This window comes from Tyto alba, unplaced genomic scaffold (assembly GCF_018691265.1).
Source record: "Tyto alba isolate M040663 unplaced genomic scaffold, T.alba_DEE_v4.0 Super-Scaffold_38, whole genome shotgun sequence".
Classification (NCBI taxonomy): Eukaryota; Metazoa; Chordata; class Aves; order Strigiformes; family Tytonidae; genus Tyto; species Tyto alba.
The window spans coordinates 32,024,318-32,039,209 of record NW_024881313.1 but is presented as its reverse complement, the minus strand read 5'-3'; the positions used below and the strand labels follow the sequence as shown (position 1 = coordinate 32,039,209).

Below are 14,892 nucleotides of genomic sequence, written 5' to 3'. Positions count from 1 at the left end.
GTATGAATAAATGATGTTGAAAAAAAAAAAAAAAAAAAACAAAAAAAAAAAACAACAACCAACCAAAGTACTGAAGACATGATGGAGTGTAAGGGCTCCAGCTTGGAGTTTGTGTCCAGTTCTGAGCTCTGCATTTCTAGAAACACCTGAGGGTCCCCACAGGAAGCAAAAAGGATTATGAGAGGCCTACAGAAAACACCTGAGGGAATTGGGGGTCATTTCTTCCTAAGATAAAGGAAAAGGTAACCTTTCTGGTGTGGAAAAAGCTGGTGCAAGCAGAAAGACTTGTCTTACTATGGACATGTGAGAACCAACGAGAGACACTTAGGAAACCTTGGACAATTAAACACTGGAACATACCACCTAGAGACAGCCCAGGAATTGCATCGCAGATAGTCCCTGCCAGGCTGGTTAAACACCAGCAGTAATGTGGGTACATTTGATCCTGTGCAGCTGAACAGAGCAGACATCTCCAGCCCCCCTCCAGCCACCTGATTCTGGAATATCCAAAACGGCCCAAAATCTCCCATGAAATGGGGAGGAAAGTCTGAAGCTGTTTAAGTTTCAAATAGTTTAGGAAACATGCCTATCAGGTTTTTAATACATAAAAATTGCCCTTCAGTCAAACTATTAAGCTATTGGAAATTACTTACACATTACATAATGAGCATCCTCATCTACAAACAAACCCCACTTGCCTAAAGTAAAGGGTTCAGATTAATTGTGCACCTGCCAAACACAGAGCTGTAATGCTTCTCAATGTACAGGAATCTCTATCACATACCATATACCACGTATTTTAAAAACATGACCATTTAAGAATCTCCAAAGCATGTTAAACTGGGTGGAGGAAGGAAGAAGAGAGAGGAATGCAACTATTCATATCAACTACTGACCAGGTAATTTAGAACGCTGCAGATTTTTTTCTTATTCATGGCTTAAAATAAAACCAAAAAAAAAAGGCAAAACTCCACTATGAATCACACTTTATTGAAAACACAGTTAAAAAAAAAAAATCTTCTACAAAACATTCAGTGCAACATTTCAAACAAAGGAAAAAACACCACCACCACTGCTTTTCACAAAAAATTCAACCTGGATAAGGCGGCAAGTATTTTCATTTAGTTTTGTAACACAACAAAGTATCCACAACTGAGAATATTATAAAACGTATTTCTGAATGACCTAAAATAAACCAGGAGGGGTTTGATAGGGAGAAGGTACGTACGTGAAAAATTGTAATTGTTCTCATTAAAGTAACAGTAAAAGCATAAGTTTTCAGCTATATTTAACCTTGGTCCAGGACACATCCATGTGAAACAGACATCGGTTGCTCAAGACTGCAGAGTTTAAGAAGTCTTAAGCAGAAATCAAGCCAAGAGGGGACCGCCCATTCCATTCACTATCTCAGTCTCATACACAGTTAAGGTTGTGCGTAAATTTTCTTTTTTGTAAACTGAAATTTAACCAGTAACACTACAGTGATAAAACCTGAAAGTGCATGACAGAAGCCATCTGCTGCCATTGTTATGGCACCAGCAGTAGCAAAATCCATAGAAGCGCTGTATTGTTATGGTTGCATCACCCAAGTCCATGTACAGCCAATCCCGTGTGATGAGAGGGCCAGCAGCACTCCGATCCTCAGCCTCCTCAGCAGGAATTTTGGAGACAAAGCTTTGTGAAGATAGGTGCAATGAGTATCTTCTATTTAGGTAGAGTTGGGTTCCTGACCCCACAAGAAAGTAAAGGAAATCCAGCCATATTTTTTGTCTACAAGCATGTTTCATACACTTTAAGATTTCAAACCCAAGCCCAAATGTACCTTCATTTTCTATCTATTTGTTTTTAAAGCAATAGAAGTCGGGCCAAATAAGACAAAAATACTTTGAAACCTACCTTTAAAAAAAAAAAAAAAAAAGTGCTCAACTTTGTTTTGCTGTATAAAGACAGGGAAGAGAAAGTGAATCACACAGGTTTTATGAATCTAAGTATTTTGGCCCAGATTGGGAAAACTCGTGGTTAGGGGGAAAACAGAAGTCACGCACCAGTTGATTTTCTCCTTAAGCATTTAAACACATCCATCATATTCACAATACGGGTACAGCCATCATACCTCTTTTTCCTAATGATCGTTTTACATGGCAAGAGAAGGTCCAGAACATGCTCATAGGCCTGAACTACAACACATACAGAAAACGCATGAAGAGTCTTACCTTGGCACCATGCAAAGTTTGACTTTGGTCAAAACAGGAGTGTGTTACACACTGCCAACACACCGGAACAACGCGTCTCGATGGCCAATCAAGTGAGGCAGCAAGGCACATCGAGAGCTGTAGTCTTACTCTACAAATTGCAAGGAAGATAACTGAGGAGTGGTTCCACAGAACATCAGCTACTCCAGAGTAGCTGCCATCGGCATGGGCTCAAATACGCTGGACAAGCACGTTACTCTCACTAAGAGGTGGGTCGGTTGCCTCACACTACTGAAAGTTAAAAGCACATATATTTGCATCTCACTCCCAATTCAAACTTCGATGAGCTCTTGGTAATTCGTTAGAGGACCCACTCTAATGACAGGATTGCTTTAATGGAATCTAGTGATAAAAAAAAAGATCAACTACAAATGAATGAATAAATACTAACATTTCCATAATGGAAAAACATTTCTAACTAAGGAATGTCTCTGTTAGACTATCTGGGAAATGAAATCCATTAAAATCAAAGCAAGTGCACTGATACTTCAGTAGCTGGTATCTATGAAAACACTGAATATGAGGAATGCAAATTAAAGCACTGTTCATTAAAGGAGCTTTATCCAGTGATGTCGACTATAAAACTTAATGTAAAGGGGGGGTAGGGGTGTAGAAGCAACAGCAGTACTTGAGGTTAATATACAACAAACATTTAGAAGCAGTATCCCAAAGTGCTCATGTGGGTACAAATTAATAGTCAGATACCTAAAGCCTTTAAGAATTGAGATTTCCTAATTTTTATGTTTATGTGAGGCCTTCATACAGATACAGCTTTTAAATAGCTTGGAGTTAGCACGACAGAATTATCAACATTTACAGGGTACTTCTAACACTCTCTCTTTGACCGTTTGGAGTGACATTGTATATTTGTTAAAACTTTTAATGCTATGTCTATAAAAAAAAAAATCTAAGCAATAAACTGAAAGAGTTATTTAGAAAAATATGGTAATTAATACAGAACTAGCAAGCATCCTCAGGTTTTCTGTTGCCAAGACAGAGCTGTCTTCAGAACTTTAGAGGCTTCTACAAATTTAAAGTCAAGGATACTGCTGCACTGTGAATCACAAAAGAGATTTTAAGAATTTATGAAGGTCTTTTCAGTGTCAGTGAATTACTGGAATATTTAGAGAACATACAATTAATTTTCATACACTAACAATACATGTGTTTCTCTTTGAAAGAAGAGTTCTAGGTGCTTCAGTTATGAAACATTTCAAAAGAACCTTCCCATTTGTGTTTCCTTCTGGTATATATTCTTACAGATCTTACATCAGATCAATATATCTATATTGTTCTGTTAGCTCATATTTTGTCTATATCAAGAGCAGCATCTTCTTAACATCAATGTCACCAAATAAGGTAGTGAATGACTTGAAAACATTAAAACGGAAAGCAAGCCAAGATGTTAGATGTCTTCAAGAATTAAGGCCGGATTTAGAAAAAAGCTTAATTTGCCCCTGAATTTCATGACCTTGATTTTACATAAATTTTACTAACATGGAATCTTAATGATTGACTAGGTAAAGAATGGAAAACAGACTGCACAGGTGAGTTCCACGTCATTTCCCCCAGCTAACCCCTCCCCAGTTACTGGGCGCAGTGGGGATTCTGGAAGTCACACTTAGCATTAAGTCCCCACAAGATGGGTTCTCCTTCCTAAGATTCTGACTGATATTGTCAGGCTTTAATTGTTAAAATGACACGTGCAGGAGATCCTCTCAGGATGTGGTCAGGGGGGACACGGTTCTGTGCAGAACCATGCGACATTCCTGAGACAGCAAGAAGCCATTCACAGAATGGCCTGCACAGGAACCTACAGCCAGAAAATCCTGAACGAGTTCTTAGTCCCAACACAATGGAACAGAGCAGAACAGTGCAGTTCAAGAACATGCACAGCTATCACCTGGAAACCCAGAGAGTTTGCATCCCAACCAAAAGCAACTCAATGCAGCAACTAAAACTGTGTGACAGACAGACAAACCGCAGGCTGACCTCATGCCTTGAGCAGAAAAGCACCACAGCAGCTTCTGGTGACAGCGTCAGAGACAGTTTGCCTGAGGTGAGGGCACTGGGCAGGGTAAAAAAAAGGTGGCAGAGTCTATCACCACCTGGGTGATAGCTGTTGGCTTACATTGCTGTCCCTGAGTGGGATGGATTCAAGCCCAGCATTTTTGTAAAGTTCAAATACTGTTAATGCGACTGAGATCACTTGCCAGTTTACCAATAGTAAATTCAATATTGGGGAGCTCAAGATTCCAGCTCATGAAATATGCGAGTTGGGGAGGGAAGTTAGCGTATGCAATATTGTCTCAAGTCAGCACTAAAATAACAACAAAAATACTAACACTAGAGGGTAGGAGATCTTATTTCCTTAAAACATTTAAAGGTTCACAGTTCACATCAACACTTTTTTTAAACAAAACTAAGCATGTTTCTTTTAAAGAGGTTAACACAGCATGGCCTTAGCATACTGTCTCTGCTTGTATTACTTTACTTGGATTTTAAAAATTGCTATTTTAAAAAAATCAGAGTATATGTAAAACAACATGGTTTAGCTGTCTTCCTCTATTTGGTATATCAAGATCGTAGATGCTAGTCCACTAAGCGAAGGGCTCAGCTGCTGTACGTACACCACCTCAGCTTCTAGAAGAGGAGGAAAAGAAAGGAAAATAACCTAGAACATTCTTGCAAAAATTCAAGGAAAATCATGGGCATGAAGCAGCCAATTGCTCTTTGTTTCTACCTTATTCTTTTCTAATTTAGATTGTAAATTCTTTACGAAAAGGGCCATCTTGTCTTTACTACGCAGCAGTGGGCACATGTGAGCACCTGAAGGAGCATCAGCTGCTGCAGAGTCATACGGGCGAGCAGGAGAGACCTGGTGGGCCAGACGAGGGCTGCAGCCCCCTTCACACGCATCACTCCTGGCAACACACTGGAGAGAGTGTCACACTGTAGCACCCACTCGCATGTGCGTCCCGTTCAGCACACGCCTGCACGAGAGCCTGTCTGCACAGACCTGTGCCTCGATGGTACTCGAGGTGGTACTTCGGAACCAGACAAGGAAAACAACTTGTCAAATCCTTTAATTTATATGACACTAAAACAGTCAACAGGGTAAAAGGTATAGGAAGAACAGGGCCAGAGGTAAACATCACATTACAGAGAGTATACAAAGCTTCCTATGAATGCAAAAAACTGTTACTTGTACAGTAACCAATGCTATTATTTTTTAGCTTAAAGTGATAAAGTATGTGTGCTTTATGCTTAGAAATCCCACAATACTACAGTTCTGCCACTGAATTTAATATTGTGCTACCAACACAGAATAAAGCCAAGAAATGGCTAACTTAAAACACCTAGTTTCTATCTATTTTTTGGTCTTGTGTGGTATCTAGTTGAAGATGGAAGCATTTATGTGCTTTTTGCCTCATAAGAAGTGAGGCAGATGTTAATGTTACTAAGATCAGCTGTATATACCTTGAAGGTATAGACCACCTGACTCTACATGAGTCAAAATACTAGGAATGTATTGTCAATATCCATTAATGAATTACCAGTTGCTTGTATTTAAGTGACCATATGCTTCTGTGAAAAGTATATAGTGACCTGTATCTTACACATAGTATATTTGTAGCATTTTATCTGTAAAGTTTTGCATAAGCATGTCATTTTCAAGGCCAAAGGCATATTTTAATGTGAACGGTGTCACAATATAAACAGCTGATTTTAAAACAAAAGACTGTCAGTAGTTGCACAGGGTAGTCCTGAATTTCTTGCCCACCTTGAAAACCACACAGCATCTTAACCATCCTCCATATTTCATTGTCAAATCTTCACTAACGCAGCCTTAACCCGTACATCCCTCTGACTGCAGAATCCAGCAGGAGTGGGAAGAGGCAAGGCTGTAACATTTGTTTTGAAAGAGTTTTAAATTCTTTCCTGAAGCTTGTGTGCTTATCTTCAGGAACTGTCTCTGCTCAACTGAAGTAATTGCCCAACTTGCTTTCAGAAACCACATACACATGATAATCCCATCTATTTTTATGTTCTTGGGTCACTGATGCCAGGACAAACACCTCTCCAAAAGCATGAAAAGCAAGACCTACACTGGTTCACACTCCCTAGATTTATTCCTTAAATTAATTTCTTCAGTTACACAGAGTGTATTTAAATAACTGTCTTAAAAGTTGAAATGGAAATATTTTTATAAAGCTAACTAGCCTCACACACCACAACTCACCAGTCCCATTAAGACATGACAACAATTTTGGTCACAGTCACTTGCATGGACAAGTGAATTCATTTCTGTTCTTTGTAACTATAATGCTAATAGACAAGGCTACAAGCTCTGAGAATACCTGAATGACACCCCTAATAATAAATCTCTCAATATTTTAATTGTAAACACATTTTTAAACAACTTTTAATTACAGCTCCCTGCTCTTGGTTGCAGAACTTTGACTCAGACAAAGATTTCTCACTAAAATGTCAGCATTAAACTTAAACAACAAAGATGCTTGTAAATCTTAGTGAAATCAAGCAATTTTACTTTGTCTTCCAAGACTGAGTACAACACATCAATAGTCAGTTTAATAAGCCTTGAATTTACACTAATCACACAAAAAAAAAGTAACTCTCTAGTATCGTATCTACTACAGCAGTATTTACATTATGCCCCAGTTCCAGTCAGAAAAGGCAGCTGCAAAAAGAAAAAAAAAAAAAAAAAAAAACCCACACCAACCCCAACTGAAAAACCCTCGTGTATACTGGAGCTGGATTTCTGAAGCACTCTAGGGGAAAAAAAAAAAAAGCTCACATTCACACACACAGCAGCAAGGTCTAAAGCCCAGAGCAGTCACCTCAGGAGTACAGTCAAAGAGTTTCTCACACAAAGTTTATCTTATTTTAGAACCACACGGGAGAGCTAGTTGTCACCACCTGACCATGTAGAAGACCTCAAACGCCAGACAGACATACCTGTTTTACAGAAATGGGAAATAAACAGGAACGTTATCTGACTTGCTAGATAATGGGCACAGACTGAAAGTGTCCCCATTCCAATCTGTTTGAAGATTGCTTGTGGTAGAGCAGGACAGAAGTGCAACCAGATTTTGAATACTTACTTGGGTTTTGGTTGGTGGGCTTTTTCTTTACTATAAACTGCTTGAAGGATTCCTAAGGCTGCAGTAATGCTAAGAAAAAGGATGTTACCACCCACTGATGCCATCCCAAATCTAAGGCCTCTGAGCAGTCAAACTGTAACACCACAGAAATTCATACTACCAAGAGTGAACACACAAGTTTTACTTACCAAGCCACCTATGTCCTCTCCATAAGCTTAGAATTTAATTTATGGTAGCTACACATATAGGCCTATACACATGTTCAGGTATACATTAAAAAACAGGCTAGTGAAAGATACTGGATTATGCCACTGAACAGAAATCCTAGTAACTATGGTATAAATTCAGGGAAATAATTTACTTCAAATTAAAGAAGATTGTAAAAAACTGCAATTGCAGCCTCCTAGGCCTGTGCTACTTGCATTGATTACAAGTACTGCTTATACACAGTAGTTCAAAAAAGAATTTTACAGGGATGTACTTGGTAGGGTGACCTCCACGGCACAACAGCTCACAGAACTGTAAGAGCTGTGACAGGGGTCTACACAGCTTTTTACAAAGCATACTAGGCTCAGATTTAACACTGAAGTTAATCTTCATCTTGTACTTCACTCTTCAATAAGACATTGTCTGACTACCAGTAAAGCAACTGGCATTTATAGCTAAAAACAGAAAGCTGAAAACGCTGGCCTTCCAAAAAAGCTTCATGACATCAGACCATGAACAGCTTGCTGCGTCCAGCACGAAAGGAACTAGGATTGCCACCAGTTACTCTCATTTTTACCATGTTCTTAGTGGAACTGTTTATCTACTGTGAAGGATACCTACTCCAGGTAGTTTACATTTCCAGTAAGGGTCATATTGGGCTTCAAGTGTATCTGTTTTCCTTCTTTTTTTTTTTTTTTAACCAAGTCCCAAAGTTACTCTTTATAGCTGTGTCTGTGTAACACAGGAGGTACTGTGCATTCAAATGGTAGCAGGTTTGTAACTAAAGATGTGAGACTGACAACAAATAAAAAGGAATGCGTTATTCTCTTCAGCTTCCAATCTTCAAGGCACCTCCTGTATTAACTTACTGGGAAATAAACACGCAAACCAAAAGTTCACTGGAAAGAGAAGAAGCTGATACCTAACTTCCTCAGAAGCACACAGCATCAAAAAATGAGACAAGGTTGGACCCAAATTATCAACAAACAGAATCAATATAAAAATGCTGATGAGATGCCAGGAATGCCATGAGGTTGATGTTTTCAGCTCTGTTGATTGCAGGCGATTGTTAATCACAGTGTTTTCTGATGCCCATTTGCAGACGGCTTTGTCTCTGACTCTCTTGGATTGTTTGACAGATGAAGTTTATCTAATCCTGTAAAACATTACACAATACAGAAAAACTGAGATTCTCCCATGTTTCTTGCACATAGGTATTCAAAAGAATACATACAAACCAAATCCTACTTTGTGATTAAGGGCTTCATGTTTGTTGAGGACCAGAATTGACATTCTAGCTCAGGTAAGAATTACTTGCAGGAAACTCCCTCTGTTGTGTTTTAAGTGAGAAAAGTCCATTACAGTGGACAATCACAGAAGCAAGAGAAGCCTTATATCACAGACTTAGATGTTAAGAACCAAGAGACTTGCAATCCTTTACTCTGTCAACCTAGAAAGACCAAAACAATTAACTAAAATATTTCCTTTAAACTAGAGCATCTTTCTGAAAAGCATCCATTGCTGACCTTAAGAACATTGGTGATGACCACATCACCTCTCTAAACTCTTTATATGTCTAATAATATATGTCTAAATATTTTATTACTAATTTGTTTATCTCCACTTCCAGCCATTTGTTCTTATTGCATAATTCTCTACTATGAGTGCTAATTAAAGTCTCACATCCTGCCCCAGGCAAGTAAACTACTCTTTTTTTTTCCTTTTGGGAGGGGGGGAGGTAGGAAAAGATGGTAAATTTAGACATAATTTATTCACTAGAGGCATGGTGTCAGACCTTCCTTGCTTGCTACAGTCTCTCTCTGAAGTTTCCTATCAAATCTATAAAATTAAAAATCAAAAATGGGAAGAGCTTCTTACTCATTTAGTGTAGACTATATTGAACATTTTACTGATGTGCCATGATGTATCAAGTTAAAATTTCTTGCATCACTGGAATTCCAAAATTCACTGCACTACTAGAAAATAAAATCTACTCGATATCATATTATTTGTAATTCCCAATACTACATGAATTATTTTCGTCTGCAAGCAGGAATTTATCTTGCACTAATTAGCTATGATGCTCCACCAACCTCTAGTCCTCAGCGTCACAGTTTTCAACATGGAGGAAAAATGAGCAGACAAATTTTGGTTCTCATTCTTTGAATTCCATGTGACAGTTTTTAAGACATTGTTATGTGTAGCGTTGAAATCAAACCCAGTTTGCATCAGGAACCTGCGCTCTTTGGGATTTATAACTCCCTCTGTGTCACATGCAAACCTTTTACCAATTACTTTGCTTTTCCATTTTGATCACAATATTTACACAAAATCTCACAATATGTGATAGCAAGAGGCCAAAAATACCCCTAAAAATCCACTAAATGATGCCATCCAGTGACTATTATCCTACTACACCTGCATGTTGAAGTTTGTTAATCTGTTTTCATCTATTACAATGTTTAATAAGTGCCATGAATTCTCAAGATACATCTTTTATATCATTTGCTTTAAGACAGAAATGTTAAAGTTTTACCAGACCCGCTGCTATAAGGCTATGCTTACTGATGCTAATTTATTTCCTTCAGAGCTCTACATGAGCCATTACATTATACAAAGTAATCCCTTTACAGTCAAATCAGTTGCACAAAAATATAGGATTATGCAAGTCAGCTGAAAGAGATGAATCAAAGTCTTCTCATAAAATGACCTTAACTAAAAGCTGGGGGATAATGACAAATACATCATATTCACATCATATCTGTCTCAATCAACAACAGAACTTCTCTGAAAATATTTTCAGCATAAAAGTCAATGGACAGGTTTATACATCCCTGGCCCAGTAATCCATTCCCCTGGAGCTTAAAAACTCAACATCAAAAAAATCACAGAACAGCTTGTTTTACACCTACACTATTAGCCATTTCATATTTCCCTATTTAGTAGGTCTGATTTTAACTTAATCGCCACTAGTAGAGGTGTACTCTAGGAAGTGCTTGGATTTTGTTTACCAGGGTCACAACTCTGGAAAGCAGTAATTGGTGAAAACTAACATAAGTACCTTTTAGACACTGCAAACTGAATCCACAGTTATATACAATCAAGGAAATTTTACCATTAGTTCTCTCAATTTAAGCAAATACTACTCCATGGTTCTAAAGAGGTAGGAGCTTCATTAATTAGTAAAGTCAGATGTAGTAACAACACAATTACTAAATATGTACCTTTAATCCTCTCAGTATCAAATATGTTTCAAGCCCTTCTGCTATGGCCATGAAGCATGAATGCACAATTTGATCAAAATTTTGATTATAAGTAGTACAAATTTTACTCAGCCAGTTACTAAGATTCTGGTTATTCTGTACAAAGATTGCCTGAACAGGCAGTGCTCAAAAAAAAAGGATCACAACAAAGCAGATAAGACTTTCACTAAACTAATTTTAAGGAATAAGTTGCTTTAAACAAAAGGGAAAAAAAGCCAACCCATACACAAATTGAAGTTTTATTTTGGAATAATTGCTCAGTATCAATGAGAATGTTTCTGTCCTCTCTAAAGGCTGAGAAATCTAACTGCAGGTCAGAAAGTACACAGACATATCATTAAGACCAACACTTTATCTCAGCTCTCAACTCCAAAAATAAAACAAAGCTATGCATTCTCATCTTAACTTACAGAAACTTCACAAGAAAAAAAAAATTCTGTGATTTGTAACACAACTTTACTAGCAGCACATCAAGGTATCAGTGCTGGAGAAAGGAAATGTTCAAGTATAAACTAAATTTTCAGTACTCTGTTACCTAGTGCCTTCAGGAGCTCTTCTCGCACAGCGGAAGTGAACTTTCTGACCAGACATAATGTCGTCATGATAGCAAAAAGCATGTTGTAAGACAATACAATATAGAAGTTTCCCAGCCAGTTAAACCTTCCGAAGTCTCCAAGCAGATCAAATCTGGTGATTCCTGTTAAAATTGCATTTAAGATTTACATCAGAACGTTGATTACATTTTTTAAGAAACACAAAAATTTCACTCTATTACTTTTTACGTATGGAAGAAAAATTTTCAGACAACACACTATAAGACACATGGTTAAACACAAAAGACAATGTTCTCAAGGTAATTTTCCATTTTAATGACCACTACAGAACTGTAAAGAAACATATTGCTAAGTGTGTCTAAGTTTCCTAGTAAAATGCCTGAATAATGCAACTTGAAGTAAATTGTCTATTCTAAGAATTCTGCTTTTATAATTTCAATAAATATAACTAGGAAGAAAAAACAGTATTAGTACCAAAACTGCTTGAAATCTCAGTTTCTACAAAATCCTTATCTATTCCAGAAAAGGATGAAATGCACCATGGGCTTTCTTATTAAAAAATACAGGTAGCAAAAAGCCTTTCCACGAGAGCCACGACATCCTACAGTAAACACTAAGCCTTTGCAAGTGTTTTTTTCAGACTCGCTGCTTTTGAAACCAAAGTTTAAAGACACCTTTCCAACTGCAGTTTTTCTCCTAGATCTACCCACCACTACAGCCACAGAGCATTTGCACAGGAGGAAATGAGTCTGGCTGAAAGACAGTGCTGTCATTTTCACAGCGGACTTCGTAACACTGACACTTGGGCTTTGTGCACATCAAAGGTGAGTCAATCACTAAAGCTAAGTGAACAAAATTTTTCCAAAACGCGGACGTGTCTGAGCTGTAGGTTCTATCCCAAAAGGCAAAAGAGGCAGAGCCACAGGTTGCTCCTTTGACAGGTCTACATCAAGGACTTCAGTGAGTAAGCGATGGAACACTGAGATGATACCCAAATAACAGTTGTCTGTGATAATATTCCCAAAAAACTTTTGGCACAGGTGATGTCACAGTGATGGGTGCTTTCACGGTTGAGACGAACAGTGCGAAGGAAGGAAGCTTACCTCACCCCAGAACAAAAAATGTCAGCAGAAAACTAGGCAATGAGAAAAAAACCCTGGCTCTAAAGTCCCTGGAAGTGAGTTTTCTATCATCTTATTCTGAAAGTGTTTGGGAGCTTTTAGGAACTGTGACTTCAGTAGTGATAATAAATGAAGAGAGACAGAATTAAGGGTCAGTTGCCTTCCTTTCAAGGGTAAACCTGGCCCTTACGAATCTCATTGTACCTTGACATTCAAGACTTACAGCCAGCTATCACAATCTTAAAAGATACACATGCTTCTTGTACTCAGCATCAATCACTTAAAAAATATGGGACTCAAATTTGGTATCTAAGGAAAACACGCCAAAATGAAGAAAATTAAAAGAAGAAGAAGTTTCAAAGGATAAAGCAAAAAAAAAAAAAAAACAACTGAAACTGATCAAAATAGCAAGAGAGGCAGAGAGAAATATCAAAAAAGCACAGAAGGTCTTAGCACAAAAAGAAGAAATTGGCTGACTAAATTAACTAGTAAACTGATGAAGCACAACAAACAGAGTTGCTTTCACACTTGAAGGCAAACAGCGTCCTTAACATTTTTCAAAGCAGAGTGGTTTAGTCAGACAGTAGAGCTACAGGAAAATTGAGAAAGTCAGCTTTAAGCATAGAGGCTTCCAGACCTTTAAAGGAAAAGAAACAAAACAGGTAGAGCACTGGGTAAAAAGTTCTCTGGAAAAGAAATAATACTCCTTGACACAAAGAGGTTCAGAAGTATAGCTAGCTAGCAGTAGTGCAGGTGTTATAAGGACAAACAAAAATGAAGCCTGACACTTCTGTTAGAGCAGATGGGAAAAATATTGTTTATAAATTACATTTCTTTTCCTCTTAAAAATAAAAAACAAAAAAGTCACTGCTCATCAGAAAACTTCTGACACAGTATCATTTTGTACATTTGGGGGAGAAAAGGGTTAAAATCTTTTGACTACTTTCTTATAGAAGTATCATCTAAACCTACAGAGAAAAAAATTCCCAAAACTGCAATCTGAAAAACTCCTCAGTAACTGAACAGAAAACTAATTCTCTAGTGGACACAAGTATATAACCAAGAAAGTTGGTGACAATTTGCCTAATAAAATAGTAAAGAATTAACCAGGTTGAAAAAAAATTAAATAGACTTATTAGACTTTTTTTTTTTTAACCTGAATAATTCTTTAATATGCAAGAGTAGAGAATATTCTTTAATATTTTAGGAAGACTTCTGTACATTAGAAAATTCATTTTTGTTTGTAACTCTTTGTTTCTGTATTCTTGACTACTAAGTGCCCTGATCCCAATTTGTTTCTCAGTGGTTAGCAATATGGTGCTGGTGGGAAACATTTTTGAAGAAGGACTTCTAAAAGGTTGAAAAGTTCTGGGAAAAAATCAGTTAAATAAGTTATTCTACAGTTATTCTACTAAAATAAATTTAGCAACAGGTTCCCAGGAGTTCTAAAGGAATGACAGAGTAGACACACCACCTCCATATCTAATGAGAATACTATGAAACATGTAAAAAATTCTCCTATTTCCATTTTTAAAACTTGAAAAAGGTCAGCACATGTATTCGGTAACTTTTGCTTTTTTACCTTTCCCATAATGATAAAGACTAATCTCTTCTCTATAGTCCAGAAACTTGCTTTTTTAATAAAGTGAAAAGACTATGAATCTGCTTAACATATTTATTTCTTTTCATCTATTCAGTGCCACAGGGCGGTAGCATGTAGTGCAACACATGTTGATATTTCTGCAAAGCACCACATGACTCACTGTACTCTAACACACTCTATTAATCCTGTTTGGACAGCTGTGACTGTGCATTTGTTAGCTGTGTGTTAATTGTTCCATCTTTTTTCTTCTTTTATTTATCTCTATGGCAAACTATTCAGGAATTTCATTTGTTAGTCTTTTTTTTTTAAAAGTGAATTTTACCATTAATCTGTTTCCTATGAGACAACAATGCACCCAGCATGTATACTTACATTCACAGAATCCATTTATTATCAACTGTTAATCTCATAGATCATTATCAATGATTTTTTTTTTTTTTAAGTGATGAATGAGTAACTTAGTGGACACAATAGTAATGTTAAAATTCTATTCTAAAACCTTAATTTTTCAACATCACAACATCTTGCTCTAAGTGCTAGAACTGTTTTACTTCTTCGATCTTTATCATGCTGTTCATATTTTAAAACCGCACTACTTTAAATATTTGGATTATTCTTTTGCATTTTTTGTGAAGTTTTACTACAGATTTTTAAAACATGAGCCCTAGAATGTGCATGTTAAGGATTCAACCTTTCAAAATGCATTACAGGAGTTTTTTTGCTCGTTATAAAAATTATCAAGTAAATCTAATAAAACTCATCATTT

The 14,892-nt window shown here is 37.1% G+C and overlaps 1 protein-coding gene across 3 annotated transcripts in view; it reads right to left on the bottom strand.

Annotated features, from left to right (window-relative positions):
- Positions 1 to 969: 969 nt before the first annotated feature.
- Positions 970 to 14,892, bottom strand: part of LMBR1 (limb development membrane protein 1) — a 77,506-nt gene continuing 63,583 nt past the window's right edge. For all 3 annotated transcript variants that reach the window (XM_033009680.2, XM_033009682.2, XM_033009683.2), the window contains 2 exons: positions 11,384 to 11,545; positions 970 to 8,741 (listed from right to left, as the gene is read on the bottom strand). In XM_033009680.2, the coding sequence (XP_032865571.2) occupies positions 8,659 to 8,741; positions 11,384 to 11,545 (245 nt within the window). In that variant the 3' untranslated portion in view covers positions 970 to 8,658. The remainder of the gene's footprint in view (positions 8,742 to 11,383; positions 11,546 to 14,892) is intronic.